At 43.6% G+C, this 27,741-nt stretch overlaps 1 protein-coding gene across 8 annotated transcripts in view; it reads left to right on the top strand.

Moving 5' to 3' along the window:
• CREB5 (cAMP responsive element binding protein 5) overlaps positions 1-27,741 on the top strand; it is a 484,504-nt gene that overhangs the window by 140,018 nt on the left and 316,745 nt on the right. For 7 of the 8 annotated variants that reach the window (XM_053218281.1, XM_015085960.3, XM_027075175.2 and 4 more), the window contains 2 exons: positions 19,082-19,153; positions 23,486-23,579. In XM_053218281.1, the coding sequence (XP_053074256.1) occupies positions 19,100-19,153; positions 23,486-23,579 (148 nt within the window). In that variant the 5' untranslated portion in view covers positions 19,082-19,099. Of the gene's footprint in view, positions 1-19,081; positions 19,154-23,485; positions 23,580-27,741 lie in introns of those variants that run through there. The other variant, XM_027075180.2, reaches the window with a different exon arrangement.

The following is a 27,741-nucleotide window of genomic DNA, read 5'->3' as shown; positions in this document are numbered from 1 at the left end:
GACCCCACGGAGAGGACTTCGCCATTGTGGGGGGCTGCCTGCCCTATGTGGAGACACATAGCCGATGCCACCCAAACCCCAACAGACAGGCAGTACAGGCAATGGACACCTGCCTTCTCCCCTCTTCCACCTTCCAGTCAAGGGAATCTGGAGGCAGCCTCCTAGGACATAGGGAAGCAGGGAATAGATCTGGAGGAGCAGAAGGAGACCATCCAGCAGAATTGTCCTCTCAGTGAGAGAAGGTCATCAGGACAGGCCGTGGCATTATGGGGACTAACTCCAGTCCTTGGAACCATAGGGCAGGAGCATTACACACAAACACAACTGTTTTGTCCCTACCCTTTCATTTTTTTTTTTCTGTCCTTCGGCACCTCTAGAAAGGAGAAAGATTCAATAATACATCCCGGATTGGGTTCAGAGAAGTTGTATTTACTGTTTGCTGTGCATTCTGGGGCACAGCTCCGGCGGTACATATTTCAGGAGATAGCACTTGTTCGCAAGACCCCACCGAAGATTTACGAAAATGGGTTGTGGCTCCTGGTCCTGGTGACATTTGCAATTCTCTACTTTCCTTCTGTAGATAGATTAAGAGTTGGTCTTGCGGGGTGATATGAGGTGTGCAGAAGTCACCCCAGCTCACATCAGCCTGCCCGTTTGTCAGAGTTTCCCCACATTGCTTTCTCCTTGGGGCTCCTGTGTCGAAGCTGTTGTGCAGATGCAGATGTCCCCTAGGGTGCGTGGCAGGGAAAAGCCATCATCAGCCTGATACCCATATCAAGTTGGCACCCTAGGAGAGAGAGCTTCCCAAGAGAAGCAACAGAAAAGACTTGGAGCTGTTGAAGAGGAGTGGGAGTGGTGAGCAGCTTTGGGCTGCCTACGGGTATGTGAAACCCTGCACGTTAAGGAAAGATTATACCTTGTCAGGATGGCCTCTGGGATGGGCATGAACCCAGTGCCTGCAAGTTACAGGGACATGGGTGTAGTTCCCTGTGAAGGGGAAGTTTTTAAGCGCTGAATGCAAATGGAGATGAGCAAGTGGCCCTGGAAGTCACTGGGTGCTTCTGCGAGGGGCAGTGTAATTCAGGGGTCAGAACTCAAGAAGCTGTGGGAACAGAGTGTGAGGCAGTGTCCGGTGCCCCGAGCATAAGTCACGAGTTGCTGATCAGAAGAGCTTACCTGCAGAATAGAAAGGAGCCTCTGAGCCACTGTGGCAGGCAAACAAACGATGGGCATGAGGTGCTGGGCTCATTTCTGGAACGGACGCCCATCTCTGGGCTCATTTCTGCTCCTAAGGCCTGGGCCAGCGCCTGTCTGCTAACGCTGCGGGGCATCCCAAAGGCGGTGCCCAGGCTCTCACAGGGCGGGTTCGCCATCACTTCAGGTCTTCCAGCCGCACCTGGATGGTGAGTTCTTTGGGGTTGGATGGTGTTGTTGAATATCAAGCACCAGAGGTGTGGTTGAACAAGATAACCACGACCATCTCATTTAATGACGATCAGAGTAACCTTTGATTGGGCCTGGCTCTAGAGGCACGGAGGCAGGAGCCTGAGACAGGAGCACATCCGCTCAACCAAGGATCATAGGCGATGGGTTGGACAGACACCAGAGCGGGGAACAGAAGATGCTAAGAATACTAGCTTAATTCCGTTTTCCTAAACCGTGACTCCTACAGGCAAATTGAACCACTTCCTGCTTTGTGCTCGCACAGTCTTCCTTGAAACTTGACCTTGCTCTCACATACACCTGTACTTAACAGCTTGTGTCTGTCTCCTTTGAGACCATATAGCAACAGTTAACTTGCTGAGAACTTAACCATGTGCTCAATGATTTATAGGCAGCCTCTCCTCCAATCTTTACAACACGCCGATAAGGTAGTTCTTGTTACTTATTCCTATTTTGCAGGTGAGGGAACTGAAGTTCAGAGAAATTAACTAGTGTGCCCAAGGACATTGAGCTATCAATGGTGAAGAGAAAAAGGACAGGGGAAGGGTCCAAGTCAGTGCAGCGTTACTCTGAATTTTGGCCACTATGTTACTGCCTGCGGCTCCTTTTTTTCATCTAGGTCTCCCCAGTATCTAGCATGGTTCCAGGCAGGACAAGCTTCCACTAAAATTTGTGTTAGATAAGTAAGTGGACAGCCTGTGCCCCTCTTGTATGCCTGCCACACCGTGTGATTACGTTCTCTAACAAATATGCATACAGACTTCCTGAGTCCTCTGCTATGCTGGAGGAGTGACATAAAGACAGGGTGATGGCGAGGAAAATGCTCATTGGGGAAATTAGCTCAGGCAATTAAGAGCATGCTGAGTAGTCCTGAAATTATAGCTTATGTATAAATATATGGAAACAAATAAAAAATTAGGACCTTGATTTTTTTTGACACATAAACATAACAAGTTCATACATGAATAAAAATTAGTGTCTCTGCCAATGAATGATACTAAAATGCCATGCTACTCTTGCTTGTTATTTTTGTCACCATAAAGTAAACCATATTTACATGATTGTGTAACCATATGCTTTTCAGAAGTTTTAGGTTCAGATTTCAGAATAGTAATAGGAACTGGCAGTTACATAGCACTTACCATGTGCCAGGCACTGTTCTAAATTGTTTACATATGTTAACTGCTTTAATCCTCATATCCTCTTATACCCTTCTGAGGTCAATGCCATTATCGTATGATAGGAAGAAACTGAGGCACAGAGAGGTCAAGCGACTTATCCCAGGCCATACAGCTAATTAATGAAAGAATCAAGACTTGAACTCAGATGCTCTTAAAAGACTGCATAGGCCTGTGAGCTGTGATTTATGGAATATTCACTGTATGTCTCCTTCAGTCTTTACCACAACCCCACATAAAAAGGACTGTTTCGTCCATTTCCCCGATGAGGAAACTCAACTCCAAAGAGGTTTAGAAGTTTGCCCAAGATGGAACAGATAGCTTCAAAGGGCCAGGCAAGCCCACAGACTCTTATAGGATCTTTGCCATCATCACATGCTTCCAGATATATTACTTTTTGATTTATCTTGTACACGGCCAGTGTTCACCATAGAAAATTATATGTAGATGTACAAAAAATGCTTCACAAACATCGGCAGCTGCAAGCACTGCTAATCTGTTAATGTTTTAGCATATGACCTCCGAGATATCCTTTATGTATAAAAATCACAACTTGAGATAAAACATGATTTGTCAATTGCCATCGTTTTCTTGACCAGTTTTCAATGGATAACCTGAGTCTTTATATTTAAAATAATTACTCATCTCTGTGAAACCAAATTCAACCAAAACAAATCTAACCTACTGAGAGAGAAAAATGACATTTGATGCACTTTCTCCACCCCAGTGAAAATGTTCTTTTAACCACCAAATTCAAAGTATGGTATTTCGTAGTCAAACCAAAAAAAAAAAGTAATTGAGAATGTCCTAAATTTGGTTATACGGGATTGAAAAGGCCTTGGTGTCTTGTTTGAAAGACAAATCAGAGTCTCTTCTGGTAGACAAAAAGTAATTATTAATACAGTTTTAGCTAATATGTGTTGTGTGTTCACTATATACCAGGAATTATTCTATTTCCATATAGAACAAGACATTATTACATATTTAAAAAAATTTTAACGTTTATTTATTTTTGAGAGATAGAGAGAGACAGAGCCTGAGCAGGGGAGGGGCAGAGAGAGGGAGTCACCGAATCTGAAGCAGGCTCCAGCCTCTGAGCTGTCAGCACAGAGCCTGACGCGGGGCTCAAACTCATGAGCAGTGAGATCGTGACCTGAGCTGAAGTCGACCGCTTAACGACTGAGCCACCCAGGCGCCCCGACATTATTACATATTTATATTATATCTATATATAAATCTTTAAAACAAGCCAATGAAATAGGTAATATTATCTCCGTTCATAGGTGAGGAAACATGCACAGAGAAGTTAAGTTACTCCCCCAAGGTCACACAGCCATTGTTTGAAACCAGGCAGTGTGACCTCAAGCTTCAAGTAAAGTGGTGACTGGAAAGAATTAATCCCAAAGTGGGGCTCTTTATTTTTTCTTGTTTTCTCTCTACCTCTCACTCCTGGGACCACATTCTTATTTTGGGTGGGGGGAGTCTACGTCTTTCCTTATGCTTGAGCCGGGCTGCGCCTGTAGTTTATGAGAAGCTGAGTGTCTACACTGTCTGTTTCAGCCTCTGCCTTGTCCCCTTCGGTGGAATTCTTCAGTGGTTTTCTTTAACTCTTAGAATAAATCCTACCTTTGGAGGATTTGAGGCCCGTCTGCTTCTCAGTGGCTCTGGGCCTCTCTCTTCCTCACCCGCCACCCTCCAGCGTCCGGCCTTTTTCCAGTCCCTCAGACCCGCCGAGGTCTTTGCTTTTGCCATCCCCTCTACCTGGCACTCCCCTCTTCTCTCTCCAGGCTGCTCTTTGGCATTCGTCAGCCCCGAGGTCTGGGAGGTGGACCTGATCTCCCCACTGGAAAGCTTCTTCTGTCCACCTTTGTCTCTATCAAATCACCTTCTCTGTCTCTTTCAGTGGATTTTCCAAAATGTGCAGCTGTTTTTCTTGTTCACTTACTTGATTTGTGTGCTTGTGGTTTTTGCTTACTTTTGCTCTGTGAGCCCAGGGACCTCCTCTGGCTCCCTTCCCACTCTTCCTCCACCCACACACCTAACGAGGTCCCCCAGAGGCATTTGCTGGAAGACTGACAAGTCTCCTGGAGGAAGACGGTGGGGGGCTGGGGGTGGGAAATAAGGAAAGAAGTGGCTCTTCCAGCTGCCTTAAATCCCTAACCCTGCACCGGGCTCGGGTGAGCGAGGTGCGTGCTCTGCGGTCTGCATGAAGCAGCCAGACCCAGGACGAGAATCTGGGGTCAGCTGATGAGTAAAGACAGAGGCCGCTGTCCATTGTCTGGAGGGCCCAGTGCTGGTTTATTAGGCCAGATGTTCTTGGGAGTGTCTCATTGTCACCTTTCGGTCCATGACCCTGCCCCACCTTTCGGTCCATGACCCTGCCCCGTGGCAGGGGAGCCTCCCTTGCACTTTGAAGATTTCCGACGAGTGCTTCGGGGTGTGCTTTTAAGTGGCTTATGTGCACTGTGGAATTTGGCTCCCGACAGCCTCCTTTTTAAGGGACTATCTGAAGCCTGCTTTTGCTGTCCATTTTTGCTTTCTTTTCCCCACCTTAGCTCACTGAATCACTTGTTTCAGGGACACTGAGACATCCAGGTTGACTCGCTGCCTTAGCACTGACATTGTGCGAATTCTCTCATTCTGCGAAGTCCCCACTGGCTGTTCGGTGGCTGGGGGTTAGAGGCTCTGTGGAGAGCTTCCTCTCTCATGCTGCTACTCCTTTTTGAGCTTTCTTTTAGTATTTTGGGTAGGAGAGGCGTTGCAGGGATAGCTTGGATGTGAGTGCTGGTTTGTGTAGGAAAGCTCGGGAAGAAATGAGCTTGGACGTTAGGGCGCATGCCAGCGAATCCTGACCTCAGTGTCCGCGGGCGTTGACGGGTAACTATTGGTTTCCAATGAGAGAGGGGAGCCTTAATCTCACGATGTGTGGGATGTGCCCCGTGGGGCTATGTTTTGTAGGCAGTGAAGTTAAGGCTTGCCCAGAAAAATAACATGTTTTCCTTGCCTGGTGCTTGAGCTGTTTGCCTGGTGACTGGCTGATTGGCGGTTTGGGAAGGAGGGAGATGTTGGTTAACTTGGGTGTCCAGAGGATTGTGTGTGTGTGTGTGTGTGTGTGTGTGTGTGTGTGTGTAAGAGGTTGTTTCTGTTTCTTTGGGAACAGTAGAGGGCAGAGGAAGAAATAATGATACTATTTTAACTTGTGTTCAAGGTCTCTGAGGCATGTTACAAACATGAGCTTGGTGTCACTATTTAAATAATGCCCCCATTTCAAGAATACCGGAAATCCTTTGAAGTACGTATCACAGAGGTGGATGGGAAAACTGAAGGTTTGGGAAATAACTGGGAATTTTGCCATCCTGACTCATATGCAAACTGCTTTACCCAGCTATGTTCCCTACAGAGGTGCTCAGTGGAGAAGATAAATCAAAGCTGTATCCAATCAAGGCTTTCTTTCAACCTTGATGGAAAATGCTTTTTGGAGATGAAAAATGCCCGACCCATAGGATGTAGTGGTACACGGAAGAGATGTTTTCGTTAAATAAAAATTTGACCATTCCCAAGCATTGAGCACCTGAAAATCTGTTAGGTTTCCTACTCATACAGACCTCTGTGCATTATGGGAGGGAGGGGTGGCCTGCTTTCAGGGACAGAGGTCTCAGGCTATTCCTCCGGAAGCCTCCAGTGTCCTAAGGTTAGGAAATGTTGCTGTAATGGAGGTATCATGTCTCCACGTTTCCAGCTGGTTGAGACATCCAGATATTTGTGCTCTGTCGTCCCTTTTTTCCACAGCTAACTATTTCTTCTTGCCTTTCTCAAGGTATTTCTTTTAATTACTACATGGAGTATTTGGGGAATGAAAAGGAGAAGAATGAAAAAAAAATAGGGAAGAGTGGGACTGAGAATACGCAATTGCAAAAAAAATGTATATATAATTTGCTAAAGAAAATGTGATAGCAAAAGGAAGATTTGGTTTCTTCTTTTAATAGACCAAGTGGAGAGTGGATGGATGAAAATGTCATGTCTACTGGTCTTATTTATGATGACTCTAGGTAAGCCTGCAAGCCCCTACTGATAAGAAGGTGCTGAGTTTCCTGGCTTACCCTGGGTGCCCTCCAAACTCTACTGTTCCCTGCCTTCAGTGTGAATGGAGGCTGGCCTACAAGGACAGCATAGCCAGGCACAGACGAGCGGGTGGGCTTGCCCAGCCAAGGCCTTTACCTGCATTTCTCTGGTCGGGAGCGATGCTCCAGGAAGGTAAACAAATTCACATGCAGTGTGGCTCTGGCTCTTCGAAGTCCAGGGCAAGGTGTCTGAGGGTTTGCCCAGCCAGCAACAGCCAAATTTATCCCAGGGTCAAGTGACCCTTGCCCAAGCTTACAGGTCAGCTGGTCTGTCACAGAGCTAGGGTTTGAACACAGACCAGACTACAAAGCATTTCTCGACATCGTGTTTCAATTAGAAGACCAAGAAAATAATCCTACCTGGGAGCTTTCCAGTAAAAGGCTAGTAGATAAAAGTTTTGCTTGCTAATTGCTAGATTGTCAGAGAATCGTAGAAGGTGAGGCTGTCTTTAAAGATCATCACCCTCAACACCCATCAGAATCTTCAGTCTCTTTACACGTGCTGTCAAGTATCAGTATAACTCTTTGCACCATCCAGGACCTCTGCGGCTCCACGTGCTTACTGTAAGGTGACTGCGTAATAAAGACAGTGACCAACACTGCACGGCATTTTTCAGTTTATTAAGTGCTTTCCCAAAAATCATCCATTTGATCCTCCCAGTATCTCTGTGAGGCAGATAATGCTGATATTGTCTGTAGTCTCTTTTTATAGTGAGGAGATAATGTTCAGATATTAGATATTCAGAATGATGTTAAATAACTTCGTTGGCTCCATAGCTTAGGGGTTAGAGCCCTGGTCTTGTACTGTTAAATAACTTGCCCAAGATCACACAGCTGGTGAGCAACAGAACTGAAATTTAATTAGCAGCTTAAAAAAAATTTTTTTTTAATGTTTATTTATTTTTGAGAGAGAGAGAGAGAGACAGAGACAGAGACAGAGTGTGAGCAGGGGAGGGGCAGAGAGAGAGGGAGACACAGAATCCGAAGCAGGCTCCAGGCTCTGAGCTGTTGGCATAGAGCCCGACGTGGGGCTCAAACCCATGAGCTGTGAGATGATGACCTGAGCCGAAGTCGGACGCTTAACCGACTGAACCACCCAGGCGCCCCATAATTAGCAACTTTCTAATGTAAAAGCTGGTCCCCTGACCACATTGTTAGGTTTACCACAAAGAATGCCATCTTATTTATCAAGGGTAAAAGCAAAAGAAAGCCTAAGTTTAAAAAACCTTCCTTCTAGTACAGTTAAGAGATTTCTCCAAGCTGTGTGTGTGTGTGTGTGTGTGTGTGTGAATGCACATGCACTTTACATTGGCATTCTATTATGAGAAATATTTGGCTGTGAAAGGAGAGTATATGGTGTTCGACGTAGTGATTGAAATAGCCTTGCTTTCTCACAGCCTCAGAACTCTCAGCACTTTGCTCAAACTACTTTCTGGCCTTTAAAATTTTACCTTCCACTACAGACATCTGTGTGGGCCTCACCTCCCTATTGGACAGTCAGGGCTCAGCAGGCAGAAGTTATTTTGTTCCTAGCTTGGGGCTTAGGGAATAGTAGGTGCTCAGCGACTGTGTGAGGAAAGAACGAATGAATGAGACCAGTGTCCTCGGCATTCTGATCCTACCCCCAGTGCGTGCCAAGCTTGAATCACTTCTGAACAAATTCTCTGAGACAGGTAATCAATCACTGTCCACAGACCACTTTCCCTGAAGCAGCCTGTGAACAATGCTCTGTGAAGATCCCTGAATTCCCTCCTGGAGCCACTGCAGTTTACCCTGCGGATTTGGGGACTTGCCCCTCCCCCTCCCCTTTACCCAGCCTTTCAATGGAAATGTCTGATAGGCATGCCTCCAGATCCCCTCTGGGTACCGCCTGTACCCTTTTCCCCTTTTTCTCTTGGAAAAGTCAGGTTCAGGGTATTTCCTAGGCCCTGACCTATACCCCCTGAGCAAAGAAACCACATTCATGCTTAGGGAGGGGTCCTATATTTTGGAGAGCAGGGGCATTAAGAAATCCTCTTTCCCTTTCTGTGCTGATGTGGAGTGTTGACCGAAAAATGGTGCTGTTGTCTGGGGGCCTAGCCCTGGGGGATAGAAGGAGCTGGCCCCTGCGTTTGTTTGTGAATGGCTCGGACCTTTTGATGAATTGGGAGTCTGGTACAGCGTAACCTCTCGTGGGTGGTGGTTCAAGGAAAAGGCCTTTTCTTTCCGTGTCCTTTTTCCAGGGTGTTTTAGTGGATTTGTAGGCTTTAGTGAGTGAGTCTTTTGTTTAATAGGAAGTTGAGAAAGGCATTAAGGACTTTTCTAGCCCATGGAAACAATTTAGTGATCCTCAAAAATACAGCTTATTTCTGTACTTTTAAAATACAAGTTTAATGGTCCTTAACTGTGGTGACCTTGTGCTGAGAGGCGGACTTGAGTTTTCTTACTCTGCCCCCTTGTGAGCTCAGTATTCTCCTCTGGGTTACATTAGGAACTAGGCATCAGTTTTGAGTGTTTGAACTAGTTTATGGGGATGAAATCATCTCTGTAATGTGTGTATGAATATGTACGTATAAGCACACACACCCCAACTTCTTAGTAAGAAAACAGGCCAAGAGAAAAAAAGTGTGTGTGTGTGTGTGTGTGTGTGTGTGTGTGTGTGTGTGTGTGTGTGTATTTGGGCTATTAACACATTTTCTTATTGAAAACTTTTTTTGAGGAGGCCAGTATTCCCTAGTAAGTGTTCTGTGAGCTGATGGCTGATGGTCCCGGCACATGAAAACAGAATTTAGAAGCTTGTGGTGTTCTCTACTTAAATTTTAAAAAGAAAAAAAAAAAACACGCTCTTTTTGATGGGACTATCCTCAGCATTAATATAAAACCAACAGGCAATTATCAGGAGTGAAAAGGCATCTGAGAAAGAGCCATATTTCCACCGTGGGCCAATGCTTTATTTTGCTTCTGTTGAGTCAACACTGCTTAAAACGGTGTGGTAAGTTAACTGGAGAGTGGGGACTGTAGGTAGCCAAACCAGGTAATTTATTTAAAAAAAAAAAAAAATCTAGGTAGCTTATACAAGCTTACTCATCTGTCTCCTCTGTGGATTGAACCTGAAAGGGTATGCTTATGCTTAGTTAAAATTTTGGCAACTGTCCCCACCCCTGCTCCACTAGGAGAGGGAGTGATAATTTCACACGCTTTCTTGAATATTCATAAAGTTTTCATTGGCATTGAATTTAGCCTCATCCTAAGCTTAACTGGGTTAAGTTTTTCAGAGCTCTTTGAAACGTAGAGAGAGGTGGATATGCCTTCAGTCCCTTATTTTCATTTCCTCTATTGTGTGCGGGCTTTGTTTTACGGTCTCACTCTTACTGTCCTCTTATCTGCTTTTTATCTGGGAACCAGGAGGCAAGGGCCAGGGGGCAGTGGTGCTCCTGCTATTATCACCCTTGCAAAAGCTGCACTGTGGGGTGTTGGATCAGGAGACTTCGGTACCACACTGTGCCCGTCGTTCTGCAATTTGCAGAATGTTTCACAGCCCTGCCCTCCACCTGTTAACTGCCAACGGGGATCCCAGGAACAGAGGCACCTAACAATTGGCTTCACATATTTCCGCATCCCCTTTCCGGACCAGGCAAAGAAAGTATGCCTTCCCTAGGAAGGCAGAGGAAGACGTGCCTTTTGCTAGTATTCAGAGAGCGAACCCTACTAGAATGACGGCAGCATCTTCAGATGACATAAGGGTTTTGCCTTCACATGGCCTTTAAGTGACCCGCTAGGACCGTCCAATGTTCACATGCTTGACATTTGAAGCATAGTGTGTCAGGAATCCGAATCAAGTCTTTGAGTGTATTTTTACCTTGTGTCCAACTGACGCCGTGAGGTGTAACAGGCTCTGAACACAAAACTGCCGGCTGCTTTACATGGAACTGGGAAATGCCCAGCTTTCTGTTGGAGTCCAGGGGAAAAGTACCTAGTTCCATATGATCATTTGCAAATGTCTTTGAATAGTAAGTCAGTAATAGTAATCTTAAAATGAAATAATCTCTTACCAGGCCTTGCAGAAAGTAGTGAGGTCTGGCATGATCACCACTGTGTTTATATACACTCTTAAATTTTGTAGTTCAGATTCACGCACAAGAAGAAAACTCACATGTAAAGTATTATTGCAGCCCTTAGGTGGACTAAACGTATTGTGTTGCTTGGGGATACAAGGATATTTATATAGAATGGAGATACAAAGAAAACGACTCTCCCCGATAAAAATTATTTGAATGTGTGAAAAGAAAACCAACTAGAATGTTGTGATTTTCCAGACCATTTAAAAATATGCATTGTTTATAAACACAGTTTTAAAAGCCAATATACCCAAACATCTCAAAAATTATCCAGAGGCAGAGCAGAATTATTTGGGATGTGTTGTAATTCTAAAAAAGGCAGCTTTTACTGTAGTAGAGCAAAAAGGGAGAAGAAAGAATGTACTGCTGACTTTTTCCTGATTTTCTAAACAGGCTGCTTTTGACTTGTAGAAAAATATATACCCAGTTTTGCAGTCAGTCTCTTTGCCGTTAGAGTTTTTCCTTTCAGGATTTTAGGGGGCAGTTGTTTTAAATTGCAGTGGAAGAGGGGGCGCCTGGGTGGCCCATTTGGTTGGGCATCCGACTTCAGCTCAGATCATGATCTCACGTTTTGTGGGTTCGAGCCCCGCGTCGGGCTCTGTGCTGACAGCTCAGAGCCTGGAGCCTGCTTCGGATTCTGTGTCTCCTTCTCTCTCTGCCTCTCCTCCACTTGTGCTCTGTCTCTCTCTGTCTCTCAAAAATAAATGAATGAAAAAAAATTTTTTTTAAATTGCAGTGGAAGACTTTCTGGAAAGGTAAAGATGACCATGTCAACGAAACCCCGGATCCCTTCTTATTCCAATTTAACTTTTCTCTTCTCTTCTCTTCTCTTCTCTTCTCTTCTCTTCTCTTCTCTTCTCTTCTCTTCTCTTCTCTTCTCTTTTCTTTTCTTTTCTTTTCTTTTCTTTTCTCCTTTCATTGCTTTTCTCTTCAGTGTGTTCTTACTGGGAGCAGGTAAAAAGGCAGAGTTTGCTGCCTTCAGCATGTCTTCTGAGGTTGTCCTCAGTTAGAAATAAGTCAGCTGATTTGGTTCCATTTAATACTTCCTGAGAATCTCTGTCCTAGCGCTTTGTTAACCACATGCATGCCAAATACACTTTTTTTTTTTAGAGATAGAGTGTGCCCTGCAAAAAAAGAAACAAAAATATCATGCTCCATGGGAGCAAGAAGAGGAGGACCTGAATACACACTCTCAGGCACAGACACACACGCTGTGGTGACTTTTTCAGCGCTCACCTCGAGTGCCCAACACTGATGCTTTTAGCAAATACGTTCTGAACTATTGAACCCGTCGATAGGAAAGCTGTAAGGCAGGACTGTGCAAAACATAAGTAGAAATTAGCCAGCAACTTTGAAAAGAGGCCTCGTATCCAAAGAAACATATGGAAAACTTAAAAAAAAAAAAAGAGGAATCTAACATATGAAAACCCAGTCCCACTGGAATGTTTTTTCATACACAGTATAAACGCCACATAAATAAAACCGCAAAGCTCTGCAGGCGTACATGAGTGGACGTGAGCCCCCAGCACCCTCCTGTTCGGGCCTCCGATGGGGAGTAAAGCCTGGGTGAGTTTCCAGAGACAAAAACTGTTTGGAAATCCTTCCTCCTGGGAACGGGGGCCCTGGTTCCAAGGAGACTTTGGCCAGTCCCTTAGCGTAGCCTGACGCAGTGTGCGAAACAGTCCTCCTTAAGTCTGTGGTTCAGGTTGTAAGACTCTGAACTTTGGGGATACCGGTGGATGGCGAACATGTTTTAAGGACAAAGATTTTCCGGTTTGAGCAGAAGAGTAAGAAGTAACTGTAGCGGTACGTGTAAAGTTTAGGACTTCCGGGGGAAGAGTACTGGCCGTTCACTGCCCAGCAGCACACCCCCTTCTCGCCACGTCCTGGTGAAATTTTCACTTAGGAGGTACGGTCCCACTGTTGGTCTTGTTCCCTGTGTAAATCTCTGGTTCGAAAACTTTGCGGCATTCAAGGCGTGTCAAGCTTGAGGGCTGAAATGTCACTTTAAAAGCAGGGGTTAAAAAGGTCACACAGCTGCAAATAATAATAGCCCAATGAAATTCAGATTCTAGCTGCAGCCCACTTTAAGAATAACACTGAGACAGGAAACAAGCCTACTAGATATTTTTTCCCAGTAAGGCTAGGAAGAATACAGCTGATCAAATGTGTGTATGCACACATGGTCATGTGTGTGTGTGTGTGTGCGTGTGTGTATGAGACAGAGAGACAGACACACAAAGAGAGATGGAGAAAGACATATAAGACAAGCCAGAGACACAGAGAAATAGGCACACAAAGAGAAAGACTTTTAGACAGCGAAGATACAGGAAAAAAAGAGAGACCTACACAGAAAGGCAGAAAGGGATACAAGGACACACTCACAAAATAACTGATTTTCTTGGACTTAAATTCAAGGGTGTTTATTTTTCTATTTGACCGTATGATATTAAGGTTAGAAAACTAGAGGTATATTGGAAATAATTAACTTCCACGAATTGTTTTTTCATGTGGTATCTCTTTGAATGGTCTGATTTTACAATGTTTTCCTAAATGGTCATGTTTTATAGATGAGCAAAGGAGATAGTGAAAGGTACAATATCCTTCACAAAGAAAGAAAGTCTTAGCCCCACACTGGATATAAAATTCTCTTCCAGGAGCTAGCCATGTGTTGGGAAAACCATCCTACCTCCTTGAATTTCTGTTGGGTTATTATTATATGTGGCTCTTTGCCTTTCTGACCAATATGTTGAGAGAAATACTTGTTTTTTTCAGAAGCATGAAGTACATATTGGCTATGCACTTAACTAATGTAGTTAATGAGCAACTTTTGTTTCCAGAAACAAAGACTGATCTGCTCTCACACAGCTTGACTAACTCAAGATGCTCCTGTTTGTTAGCTGTCCTCAGCACTGTAGGAAGGACCTATTTTCCCCTCTAGAACCTTTTTGGCAATCTTGTAAGCTCAGCAAGGTAGCGAGGTCTCTTTCACATGAGTCCTGTCCAGAAGGCTCTTTCCACACTCGCAGTAGGCCAATAAATGTCGACAGATGTTATTAACTTCATATTAAAATTCCAGCCCCCCCTTCAGATCTATAATCCATTCATGGTCAGATTAACAATGTCAGAGCTGATGGGGACATATCAATATTGTCATTAGTGCTCATTTGTATGTACAACTTCAGTTTGCATTTTTGAAGCTCCCATAACTTTCGGCGTTGATAAAAGTGCATACAGATTTTCAGATGAAAACAACGTTGTTAGTGTCCTGATATTTCAAATCCTGTGTCACTGTATGAATCTGTCTGCTGTTACTGGAAGAAATTTGTTCCATTCTAAGATTAGAGACCTGAGATTGGAGTTTGGTGTTAAGGATCAGTATCAGCTTCCTATGATTCAGACAGGGAAGCATCACTCTTGGCTGATTATAGCAAACTTCGTTGATGTAGGTTTTTTCCCTTTGAGCTCGGTTGTTGCCCTTGCTTAAAATACATATTTATAGAAATTTGTGTAGACTGTCCAAGTTTTTGGTAACATTTGTTTTTTTGCAATATTTGCCTTTCATGAAATGGTAATTCCAAGTATATCTCTAAATGCCTGGCAAAGCATTTGAATGGATTGCATCAGCCATTGTGGAAGATTTCCCATTTTAGACCAGGAGGAATTTGTGGGGTCAAACACTGAACAATGAAAGAGATTCTTGCTCATTTCAAGGCTGAGGAATCCAGTGGCAGTTGAGGGTTTGAATTGTAAATCAAGCCTGTCATCTCCTTGTCAACTGGGAAAAACCTCTACTCACTTTATGTACTATTAGGGTTTGTTATTAGGGTTTTGTGTTGTTTTCCAAAAATTTGAAGGGAAATTAGACTCATAAGGCATTTGTTCTAAGTGAACATTGAATCTGAACTTTGGAGAAGAGGAACAAAAAATAGAGCTGTTTAGAAACTCCTAAATGATTAGATAGTGTCTGCCACAATTATGACTGTATCTAACCAAATTTATGGGGTCACTCAGTGTTTCTCAACGGGTGCTCTGTAGGGATCATAAGTAGCCAGCACATGGCTAAGAGACTGGTCTTCAGTGGCCTCACTGTCTATGGCAATATTAACAGACCGAACTTAGAGTGAATTAAGACGCTTACATGTGAAGTTTAATGGAAACTAGCCTCATCTCAGTGTTTTCACCAAAAGCAACTTTGACATCTTTTTTCATGAAGTCTGGTGAACTGTCTTCCCTGGCCATAACTGAGAACGAGTGGAACAAGGGGTCTGCACAACCTCTCGCCTTGCTGAAAATTTGGTTCTGGGCCCAAAAGTTTGAGAACCACTGCCTTAGGAGTAGAGAAAAGGCAAGCTGTTTGGGGTGGTTTATGATGATGATTCAGGATTCATTATCCATTCCACAAATATTTATTGAACGCCTACCATGTCAACTCTACACAGTGGAGCCTGGGGTATGGCGACTGCCAAACAAAACTGGATTCATTAAAATGTCCCAGCTGGTAAAACAGCAGAATGGGAAATAAGAGGTTGAGGCATGACTTCGGAGGCCCTAATGCAGAGCAAGCTGGCTAAAATCATGTCTGAGTGATTTGCCCCACTCAGTGGATGATAAGAAGAAAAAGATTTGCGGGGCTTTCGAAGGAGTCCGTTGGAGAGAATAGTGATCACACTCTTTGCTGGAAGAGAACCATAATAATAGACCATAAAAAGAGACCTGGTTCTTCACTAATACATCAGACCAGATCGTACTAGTTGATAAAAGTAATGAAGCCCGTGTGGCAGAGCGGTACCATTTAGTAAAACCATCACAAACACCCACACAGCAAGCAATGAGCAAGGGCGTGCTGTTTGCCGAGGGTTGAATGTGGGAACTGCAGTGCGTCAAAATAAAGCAGTTGAGGTTCACACACTTCTGTATACACACCCACTCACCGTAGACTTTATTAATCACTTCAGCCTATTTTATTTTAGCAACTGCCATTTTACCCTAGGACTTTCATTCCGGCACCGTGTTGCCAAAACATTTGGGCCGTGGGATCCGTAGCATATGATAAATTAGTACAGCTTCATTCATGTTTAAAACATAGAATGATAAAATGACAGTAGCAACTCAGTTGAATATACTGCTGACTGACATCTAAACTATTTGAAGGCAACCTGTATTTCTCTGATTAATCATATGGCTGTAAACGTAACATCCATACCATGATGGCTCAATAAGACAGAGTAAATCTCTACGGCTGGGGCCTATTCCGCCTTCAAGCATCCACACCATAGTCTAAGTCCGTGGCATCTGCTGCAGCTCCTATGCACGTTACCCATTGGTTATGGCACATTGTAGCCAACAATTAAGATAAAATAGCTCATGCTGATACCAGCCAGAATTGCTAGATTATTCCCATTGTAGGCTTGAACTTACGGAGAAAGTCGGCATTTTGGTGAACCAGCGTGTGGGGTAGAGTTGTGATTATGGTAGAAAAATACTTTCTTCTCATACTTACCTGGCGGGGCTTGGCCCATCTCTCTCCTCACTTTGGCTTTTTAGTGAATCTCTTTCAACCTTCAGTAGTGGCACTTCCAATCTTGACCACTGCTATTAGTTGGACATTAATCTAATTATTATCACTAATTACTACTTCTGGACGTATGCCGTAAATGCGTTTATATGGAGCTTTCCCTTTTTACTGTCAGATAATCTTAGTATTGGTTTTCTTTTGTTGTATTGGCATTCTTTTGTTACCTTAGCGACTAAAAGTCTTAGGTGGCATCCAAGGAAGACTCACCTTATAGCAGATTCTCCTTTATAAATAGAGAATAGTTAACGTTATGGTGAGGATTAAGTAACACTTGTCCACAGAACCTCCCCCACCAGCCACCTCCAAACACACACACACACACACACACACACACACACACACACACACACCACACACACCCTTAAATACAGAGAACTTTCGGGGCGCCTGGGTGGCGCAGTCAGTTGGGCGTCCGACTTCAGCCAGGTCACGATCTCGCGGTCCGTGAGTTCGAGCCCCGCGTCGGGCTCTGGGCTGATGGCTCAGAGCCTGGAGCCTGTTTCTGATTTTGTGTCTCCCACTCTCTCTGCCCCTCCCCCGTTCATGCTCTGTCTCTCTCTGTCCCAAAAATAAATAAAAAAACGTTGAAAAAAAAAATAAATACAGAGACCTTTCTCCATAATTTGGGCATGTCTTACAGGCCTCCTCACTGATCAGTGTGATACAGGAATGAAGGAGCCGAAGATTATGTTCATAGCCTTATTGTAAAGAGGGGGTATTGAGGCCTGAAGCAATTAAATGACCCAGCCCAGTTAGGCAGATCATGGTCACAGAGACAGAAAAGTTCCAGGAAGGCATTTAAAAATTTACTAGAAAGACAAAGCATATTTAATTAATGGATAACTCAATTACTCTGTTGTTTTTTTCTATCTTGGATCAAAACCACTTTCTCACCCTTTATTTTGAGGCTTAGAAGTAAATCAGCATTCACAGGGGACAGAAGGGATGCTCTGTGATAAGTGATTTGAGAAGTCATTTTAATTGCTCATGACTTTCCTCAGACGGGGACAAGTGGAAAGCTCCTAAAGATACTTGTTTTTTTTACTTCTCATTCCACATATAATAGAGTAAAATCATTTAAGCAATACATCTGACCCAGGAAAGCTATAAAATGATGCTAAGTTGCCGCGTTGGTAAGTGACCAGTGGGCAGTCAATCCAGACACAGATCGGAAAGGGTATTTACTGAGTGAAAATTGTATGAAGAGGAAGCAGTGTGAAGAAGAATTTGCATTTGTAAATTTGTTTTGTTTTTTAATATCTGACCAGGAGTGTTGCCTAAGGCAAGTCTTTTCGCTTGGTATTTCAGAAAAGTGAAAGCGTGCACCTGTTTCCCAAAGAACAGATATGAAGTCTGTTAGTGTTTGGGGCAAGGGTATAGTGACAGACAGATTAGCGTTGGGTTTTTTTGCAAGATAATAAAGCTTCCTTGGACAAAGGGTAACTATTTCTTGAGTAGAAGCAGAGTTCCCTCTTTCAAGGGTGAAGGTAACTTGGGCCTCCTTTGGTATCACCTGCAGGTACCATTTTAAGGAAGCAAGTTCCTTCCTGTGCTTCAGAGATAAAGCAATAGGCTTTAGTCCATGAGTCCCTGAGAGAGCCACGTCCCGCCAGCAGCACACGTAGCTTATTTAAACTCAACTCTAAAATTGGCAAGAAAGAAAAGTGTGACTTAGAAGACGGTTTAATTGTGAAACTTAAATTTGCATAGTACTTCACGATGTCTAAAAAATTTTTATGTTGCTGTATAGATCGGTAACCACAAAACCACGTGTATGTACTTTTATCGGGTTGGGGGAGGATTTGTCAAGGTGATTTTGATTATGCTCAAGTTTTGCCTCATAAGCTTACCTCAGAACCTCACCCCTACATAAGAAAAGACCCACACTCGAATTTAACCTATGCCTGAGACCGTAACGTAAGATTTCTCCCCACAAAGCTACCTTACGCCAGATAACAGCTGCAGATCAGATGGGCGATGGCCTTAATGTAATATTGATTTCAAATCAGCCTGTACAACCAAAATAACAAAATATCCCAGGTGACGTTTTCCGTCTTGTCTTATTTCTGTTTCTCCCTGCATAACTCGGGTACTTTTTGTTGAGGCATCCGTGAATCCCTGAGATGAAAGGGAATTTAAAATCATGGCTCACCACTGGGGTCATTTGCTGAGCTGGCTGCAGGGCTATTTTGCATCCTGTGGCTGTCCTGAAGCTTGGTGGGGCGATCATGGGTGAATTATGTGACTGCTGCTCAGGGTTGGTCACCACACTGGTGACAACCCCATTCGCTTCCTCCTCTCCCGCCGACTCCAAAGGGCAGGTGTGAACTTTACTTTGGAATCTTCTTGCGCAGGTGCGGTCTTACCAGGCAATAACATAGTCCAGGTGGTTTTCCAGAGGCAGAATCTCTGCTGCACAGCCCCATGGCATTTTTCTTCAAAGTACAATAAATACGCACTCAAGCGAACAATAGGAAGGCAGACTGCAGGAAGCCTAATGAACTTCAGCGGGACCTGTGCTCACGTTAACGTTTATCTTGTCTAATTTGGGGATTGGCATTGCAAGGGGCTCCGAGCAATCGCCTTTCTCATGTTTCTTAGGTAGAAGCAGGAGATATTCATGGCTTTCTGTTTTCCTTCCTCCCTCTCCCCGTGACCCTTCAGATTTATGAGGAATCCAAGATGAATTTGGAGCAGGAGAGGCCGTTTGTCTGCAGTGCCCCAGGCTGTTCGCAGGTGAGTGTGAGAATCCTTTGGTCTGTTTTGCCAGAGACTACCTGCCTTCTGACAGGAAAGCAGCTCTCACTTGCCAATCATGCCTGCTGTGGGTTTGCTTTCTTCACCAAGATGTCGTCAAAGCCCCCGTCACCATCCCCACCCCCCATCATCTTCCTCATCATTACTATTTTCTACTTTGAATAGTTTGAACTACTTCCCTCAAAGCCCCGTGAAATACATCAGCATTGGCCTCTTCCATCCTTAACTTTCCCCCTGGAAGTAAGCCAGACGCATCCTGCCCACCAGATGTTCAGGACTGTTATTTCAGAAAGGGGAGGGAGGACGCTGCTTTTACAATAGTCACTTGATATGGGGCCTTTGGATTACTGGTGGAATAGCTCACCATCAGAGCTGAATTCTGTTTTGTTTTGTTTTCCTCTTTGAGTAAAACAAACCCCCTATAACTCTTCTAGAACCCACAGTGTTTCCACTTATCTAAACCTCAAGAGGGGAGATTAAACATCAAACCTCTTTGCCTCCAATGGCTCCCATCAGGCAGAATCGTTGTGAGGATTAGATGAGATACTGCATGTAGAGTATTTAGTATAGGGCCTGCACATAATAGGTGCTCTATTAATGTTCACCGTTGTTGCTACTACTGCTGTTGTAATTACGGACCGTGTGGCAGGATTTCCCAAGCTTGGCACTATTAGCACTTGGGGCTGAATGATTCTTCGTTGTGAGGGCTGTCCTGTGCGTGACAGGATGTTCGGCAGCCTCCCTGACCTCTCCCTTGGGGGCGAGGTCCCCTTGGGAGCCACCATGGCCCCCGGTTGAGAATGACTGCCCGATGGTTTGCGTTTTTGGCTTTAGCTTTGTTTCTTTTTGGACCTCTTCCCTTTCGGGTGTCCCCTGATTCTCGCTGATGCTCTCCCAGCCCGTTTTATGTGTTGCTATGAGCCGTCTTTTCTCCTTTTTGGAATCAGGCAGGGTATAAATAAATAATGCCACAGACGTGTGGTCACCGGTGTCAGACGCTGCTAGAGCCGGGGCAGTGAGAGGCTGAGCAGAGGCTGTTGGGTTTGGCTATTGGGTTCTGGCGGGTGACCTATGAAAGAGGAGTCCGGGCGGGGACCAGGTTGGAAGGGATTAACGAGTGAGTGGGTGGTGAGGCAGTGGAGGTGGCCAGCATAGAGGACTCTTTCAAGAGCACCAGGGCATGACGGGAAACAGAGTGATATAATGGTAGCCTGAGAAGGAAGCAGCCTGAGAGAGGTTCTTTTTAAGCGAGAGGCTAGCCAGGCGGGGTTTAGTCTAGGACGCTGGTAGTGAAGGTTGAAGAGGTGAATTTCCAATGACCTTGAACTCAGTGAAGGAGCAGCCTTCTCCCCTGAGAAGGCTGAGTGGACCGGTTGGACAAAATGAGGCTTGAGGATTTCCATAGTTTCTAGGTTGCCCGGTGAAACTCCAAGCCTTCCCCCTCAACCCCTTGCCAAAGTTAAACGTAAAGATGCATCTGAAACTTGATGTTTTTATTTAATGTGTTTCTTTCTCTTGATAGGCTGTTTAAAAAAAAAAAATATGCGCAGCTTTCAGCTGAAGACGTGTTAGAATTGAGGAAATGTCATAGTTCCCTAGTGGTTCCAAGGGTCTCCCGGCGGAGTGTTAGCCAATCACGGTCAAGTCAATTGTTGTGATCATGGCATTTACGGTAATGACCGTCCAGAGCCTGGGAACCTGCATAGAGAAGAAAGGATGGCCGGGGATTGGAAAGGGGAGAGTAAATATGAGTTACCAGTGCTTGTGCTGCATTGGGGGTGATGTTTCCCCCTTTTCCCTCAATGGAAAGAAACTTTGCTGCATTAGGAATGGTCTACAGTACCTGGGAGGTTTTTTGTGTTACGGCTCCGTATACATTAGCTTTGTCCCAGAAGTCAAGAGAAACAAGCTTCTTTTGCTCTTTCTGATCTCACAGATTCCATTGTTAATTTCACTGCCCCTTTGCCCTCAGCATGAACATGTTTTGAGTTCCAGTGGCTTCTCTCAGCTGTGTACCTGTTGTAGACTCTACATTTTGGTTATTTACAATTTGCTGCTATATTCCTGGTAAATTAAAAAAAAAAACCCACGATGCCCTGTATTGTCTCTTTGGGGAGGGGTTTATAGTTAACATGGCATACTATGGAGATTATTGTCACTTAATAAGTATTGTGGTTAATATTCTATTATGGGCTGTTATTTTATGGAGCCAAAAAATGGCTTACAAATACGAAGTAAAGGCTATTGCCATGTTGTTTGTTGATTATATATATCACAGTAAAAATTAAAGTAAGGATTTTAGCAGAAAGACTAAGAAGTTTACCCTGTCTATAAACCACACATGGTAGTGTCCCATATTGTAAGGTGTTATAAAGGACCAAGAAAATAGATGAAACTTGATCAAAAACCCCTGTTGTTACAAATCAAACTTCTATGTAGTTAGAAATCTGACATAATTACCATGCTTTGCTGATTCTAAATGCGCCAATATATATGATACAAATAACAAATAAAGAAATGATTTGTATTCCCCAAACTACTTTTATTCCAAAGGATTTAGTGCAGTGAATTCCCTCATTCATATGAACCCAAATCTATACACGTTGCAAAGAAGATGCCTACCACGGTATGCAATAGTGATCGAAACTTAAAATGACTATCCCAAGGGACTGGGAAGCTCCAAGAGATTTTCTAAATTGTCAAAGATTCGGAAATGTTCAGCAGAGTTTATTGCCTTTGGTTGTATTTTCATTTGACTTTGGTAAAGCAGACACTTTGTTAAGTTCAGTTATCAAAAACATACCAGTCTGAGTCAGGGGAGGCTAGGATCTGCTCCAATAACAAATTATCCCGAAGCTTCAATGGCTTAAACCAACAATCGCTAATTTCAATTGCGCAAGCATCCATTTCTATCGGAGCTTGGCAGGACATTCTTCATAATCTTTTAGAATTCAAAAATGCTCTTCATATTCCTGCAGAGATTTAGGAAGATTGAGGAGCCACTATTTCTTATATTGTAAGTTGCCAGACTAAAGGGGAGATGGTCTTGCACCACGAATTAGTTGCTGACATATGAGTAATGTGTCATTTCCATTCATGACTCCATGGGCAGAACGAGTCACATGGCCCCACCCAACCACAAGAGGGCCAGGAAATCCAGTCCCACTATATGACTAGAAGCCAGACAGCTGAAAACATTTGAGAGCTACATTTTTGATAACCATAACATCATTCTTTGAAAATTAATAATAAAGTGTTGGTTTACGATACTGTACAGAGTATAGAATCCTAAAAATGATTTTCCATGTTACTATAAGTCATATACATATACTTATAAAAGATCATATAATGAGTGTGCAAGGTCGTCATCAACAGAAACGTTCCAAACAAATGGCATGTGCACATTTGTAGGTGTATGTATCAAATAGTTGAGCATGACGTGGAATTCCTTCCCAATGTCTGACATGAATCAAAATTCTTTTCCTACTTCATGCATTTCTCCTACTTTTGGTTAATCTATAGATAATGTGTAGCATACTTATTATGCCTTAGACTTAATTTTAGACAAAAGTTCCAAATAGTTTTGCGAAACTCCGGGGCTACTTAGGTCTAAATTCATTTTTTTTTTCTACTTTGGACATGTTTTTCTCCCACGTAGAGGTAGAAATGAGAGAATTTTACTTGGCTTCTTTGGGAACATAAATAAACATTGAACATTCATTCAAACACTCGAATTCTTTGAAGGTATAGCATATTTCTATTGTATATATTACTTGAATACTTTCAATATTGTTCATTTCTTCTTTCTCATTGATTCTTTAAACACAAAGTTAGGGTCTTCCTTCAGATGCAAACCTCTAGTTCCTAAGGAAATACCTAATTTACTGATGAGTCATGATAGTTGACTATATTCGAAGACTATCTAGGAAGTAGAGGTTTTTAAAAGGAATTCCCAGAGGAGGAACGGGGAGCCAGAGATGATGGCAGGCAAAGGTCTCTATTTCTTATTACTCTTAAGCCAGATTTTGCTGCAACCTAGTTAAGCCCCCGGTAAACTATAATGGCAATAATGATGCATATATTTGGGTGCAATTCAAAGGAACATCTCTGCCCATTTGCTTGCAAAAAATAATTTGTCATTTAACTTAGCATGCTTTCACACTTTTTCAGAACTAATTTTTTGTTTTGCCTGTCACATACGCAATGCTGAATACATCTCTTTCTCTGTGATGGCAAATATATGTTATAAAACTAAATGGCTCCTCTCCCCTCTTCCCACCCCCCCCCCTTTTTTTTCTATTTGTCTGACAGCGCTTCCCAACAGAGGACCATCTGATGATTCATAGGCACAAGCATGAAATGACTTTGAAGTTTCCCTCAATAAAAACAGACAGTATGTTATCAGGTAAGGAGCCATCAAGCAAAAAGGCTTTGGGTGAACAGCATCAGCCGCACGGGAGATACTTGTTCAACTTATGATAGGATAGTTTCCAATGGCAAATGCCGTGCCTTGAAGACATATATTTCTAAGGTACAGCAGAGACTTAAAATAATGGTAAGCAAAAATGTAATCAGCTAATGTGGTGTTCACTCAAATAACTGGAGAGCTGGGACTTCTCATTTTCAGGAACGCAAAATGTTTATTACTATGAAAGTTGGCTCCATCTAAGTATTTTAAAAATCACATGCCTGTAATCAGTCAAGCAAAACACCTTCACTGAGCATTTGTGATGCACACTAAGCTGTCCTGAGCGCCATGGGAAGTGCAAAGATTGATACGATTTCCGTTCCTGAGGATGTCACAATGTCGTGGACGTGTGAAAATTTAGCCGCGAGGACTATGTTTCAGATGAGTGTTTGGAAAATGCCATGTGACTTTAGCAGAAGGAACTTCCTCTCTTTCTCTCTCTCTCCCTCTCTCTCTCTCTCCTTTGCATTGTGGTGGTCAGTGAAAACTTTTTTAAAGAAACAGAGCCTGCCTCCTAAGTGGAAGATTAAATGAGATGATAATGCAGAGGAACGTAGCCAGTGTTCAGCAAATGTGAGCAGAAATAATAATAGCAATCCATCAAGTAATTGCTATTCCTTCCTATTTTTGATAGGTGGTGGCGGTAAGTTAAAACAGAGTGCAGGGCCAGGAGTGGGCAAACTTGAACTCTAGCATGGGCTCTGACTCCACCGGCCAGATAACCCTGAGCCACATCAGTGAACCCTTTTGGGCCTCAGTTTCTTTCCACATAGAATGGGAATGATTTTATCTGCCCAGTCTATTTCACAGGCTTATTGTGAAGATCCAGTGAAAGAATGTCAGCGAAAGTGTTTCACAAACCCTGGCAGGGTAATCGAAGTGTTTCCTGTTACCCTTTTAGGCTAGAAATATTTCACCGAAGCCACTGTCTTCTTGGCATCATGAAAGAGATAATATGCCCATAAACATGCTTTAAATGATATCAGAAGAGAAACGGACTGCCCTGGCAGGCCTGGCTCATATAATTTCGCATTTCTATGGCACTTAAATTTTACGAGTATTTTATTATCCCTATTATTAGTAAATCCTCCAAGAGTTTTGTCAGACAGGTTATTATTACAAGTCATATTTTACTGATAGAGAAGAAGGGGCATAGGGACATGGAGAAGCTCGCCCAGGCTTACCGCCGGGGGCAAAGACAAGGGTCCTTCGTTCTGCAGTCCTAGCCCGCAGACTGGCATGGCCGCTGCATTGTCGGGCTTCAGCGGTTTGTATCAACAACCAGACAATCCTGGCGCCAGGGCCATCCACACGTCTCACAAACCCGCCAGTGACTCTTTAGTAGTGTGGATGTGCTGTGATTTCGAAGAATCTCGAGTCCAAAGGCAGTGTCTTTCCTTGCCTCCGCCACCACCCGTCACCTCTCAGCCTCTTCGTTTGGATCGAACTAGTTGGCTCTTCAGAACTCGTTTCATCTTCCCTTACGTCTAGAAGCAGAGTTGCAGAAGCGTAGATCTGCAAGAATTATAAAAGCCCAGAAGTGTTAGGAGGGGTCGTCTGTTCTTTTGTTTTTTTATCGTTTCTTCTGTTCTGTCAGTCGTCTGTCATTCCCATTATGAAGCGGTGTGACTTTATCGTTGAACGATGAGCATATATATATATATGCAAGTAGCAGGGCTGGAGATGTTGCAATTCCCAATATTTAAATTTATCGGTTCTCCTCTGATTTTTCCCAAGTGGAAGCCCTCAAATAGGCTTCTTAGTGTTAGGACAGGGGGAGGTGTGTGTTAAGGAGTAGAAATGATGTGCAGATACTGCGGCTTAGTGGTAAGGACCAGGTAGTATCTTTCAGGTATACTGCTGGAATGGCCCTACGAGGAGCCCCATCCGAAGGTCCGAAAAAAAGGAACTAAGGATGTGTGAACACATATATTGCCTGTAAACAGATTTTATTTATTTATTTATTTATTTATTTATTTATTTATTTGGAGAGGGGAAGAAAGAGAGAGCGAGATCACGAGCTAGGGAGAGGGGCAGAGGGGAGAGAGAGAATCTTAAGCAGGCTCCATGGTCAGCACAGAGCCAGATGCAGGGCTCGATCCTACCACCCTGGGATCGTGACCTGAGCCGAAATCAAGAGTTGGATGCTCAACCAACTGAGATGCTCGGGTGCCCCTGGGGGCCACTTTTTTTTCTGTTGTTGCAATATCCAATTACACAAAATTTCATTTCAGATGAAGTGGAGCTTGACATAGAAAGAGAAAGTAGGGTATATATGTTTATCACTAATTTCAGAATATCTGGTTAACTTGTATTTTGGAAAATCACCTCCTCCTTCGTTAATTGCAAATACTATAGTTAGAGACATTAGTGAGATGCCACAGATAGGCTTTTTGAAGGTAAGTGTCCAAAGCGTTGTCAGATCTGAAATAATTTCCTGGCTTTGTCATAAAGTCCATTTTATTCAGGCCAGGTACAACTTACTACTCAAGATGATTGTAAATGATCTGCGCCATGCCATAAGGCAGAGTAGTAAAAGTGACAGTCATGATGTTTTATTAGCATGAGTGCTCTTATGGATAGACAGTAAACATAAAACCTCAGTTTAAAGAGACAGTACCAGTTGGTACATGAATGGGGTGGTGGTGGTGGATTCTGAGCCAAAAACTTCTAGACCCTCCCACCTTGGCCCTCCCATCCTTATTTGATTCATGTGGTACATTTCCAGAGTCCCGATATGATGATGGACTTGAGTCTTTCCCTTTAGCTGTTCTTGTTGTGAGTGCAGATAATTTCATGGTGAGAGAGGTTGTGATATCAGAGATTTTTAGGGGCCAAGGCAGAAATGGGAGCCGACTGAGAACATTATACTGTCACATACAGGTTGTAAAATCACCAGCTATTATGCGACAAAAGATGTGTTTGGTTTGAAAATTATGATCAAGTTTTAGTATTAGAGCTAAAAGAGTATGGCGTTTGGGTCTATTTTAATGGTATTGTGATTACGCATTCAGGAATTCCTAAATCTCGCCCTGTCAGAAGCCCCAAACCCCACTTATTTACAGAGTTCCCAGGTCCTGTACAGGAAAAAGCCAAAATGGGAATCAAAGTGCAACTTTATTTATAGCCAGACAAGCAAATAATATTCCACATGAGAAGTGCGTGCATGCGTGTGTGTGTGTGTGTGTGTGTGTGTGTGTGTGTGCGCATATTGGGAGAGTATGGTGGAAATATTGACCTAGAAGATGACAGATTTTGCTTCCTGAAAAGATAGAGTTTGCTTCATGAAATTTAAGAGTGTTGCAGACCTTTTCTCAAAAGGTAAAACCCAATCAACATCTCATCTGAGAAAGAGATACGCAAAACCACACCTTTAAACGCCTCCATGCAAGACATCATAGCCCAATTAATGCTGGAGGCAACTGGTGTGTGTACTTGGAAGGAAATTGGAACAGGCATCTGCTGAGGTGTGGAAAGAGGGGCTAAAGTTGTCTCTCCACCGTCACTTATTCATTCATTCAACAAACACTGAGTGACTGCAAAGATCCTATTGTGCTAGGTGCTGGGGATGTGGCACTGAACACGACAGATGAGGCCCCACTTCTGTGGAACTTACTATACTCTACCGGGGGTGGGGAGGAAGAGAGGTAATTGATGACACCCCTCCCCCCAGATTAATAAATAATGAGTTAGTGACAAGTGTGAAGATGAACCATGACAATGTGAAGTAAGTGTCTAACCGGCTGCTAAAGGAGGTCAGGAAAGGCCCCTCCACATTAGTGGCATTTCAACTAAGACCCGATGCTCAGCACTGTCGGCTCCAGTGTCCTTTCTCTTTGTCTTCTGAATATGTGGGGCTGAAAGTGGTGACCCCACAACACCAGATATGGTGCAGCCGAAACACACGGAAGAGAGGTGAGAGAGACTGGCTTCCTCATTCCGCCTTCCTTATTCCCATTCAATGCAGAGATCTACTGTAAATGACAGTAGAGTCCCTCAGAACCCCATTGGGTCCCTGGATTAAGTCTAGCATGAGGGACTATCTCTAATTCCAGGCTCTACACCTAATTCTCACCATGGAGAAAGCAAGAAATTCAGT

Source organism: Acinonyx jubatus, chromosome A2 (assembly GCF_027475565.1).
Source record: "Acinonyx jubatus isolate Ajub_Pintada_27869175 chromosome A2, VMU_Ajub_asm_v1.0, whole genome shotgun sequence".
Classification (NCBI taxonomy): domain Eukaryota; kingdom Metazoa; phylum Chordata; class Mammalia; order Carnivora; family Felidae; genus Acinonyx; species Acinonyx jubatus.
This window is presented reverse-complemented; position numbering and strand designations above follow the sequence as displayed.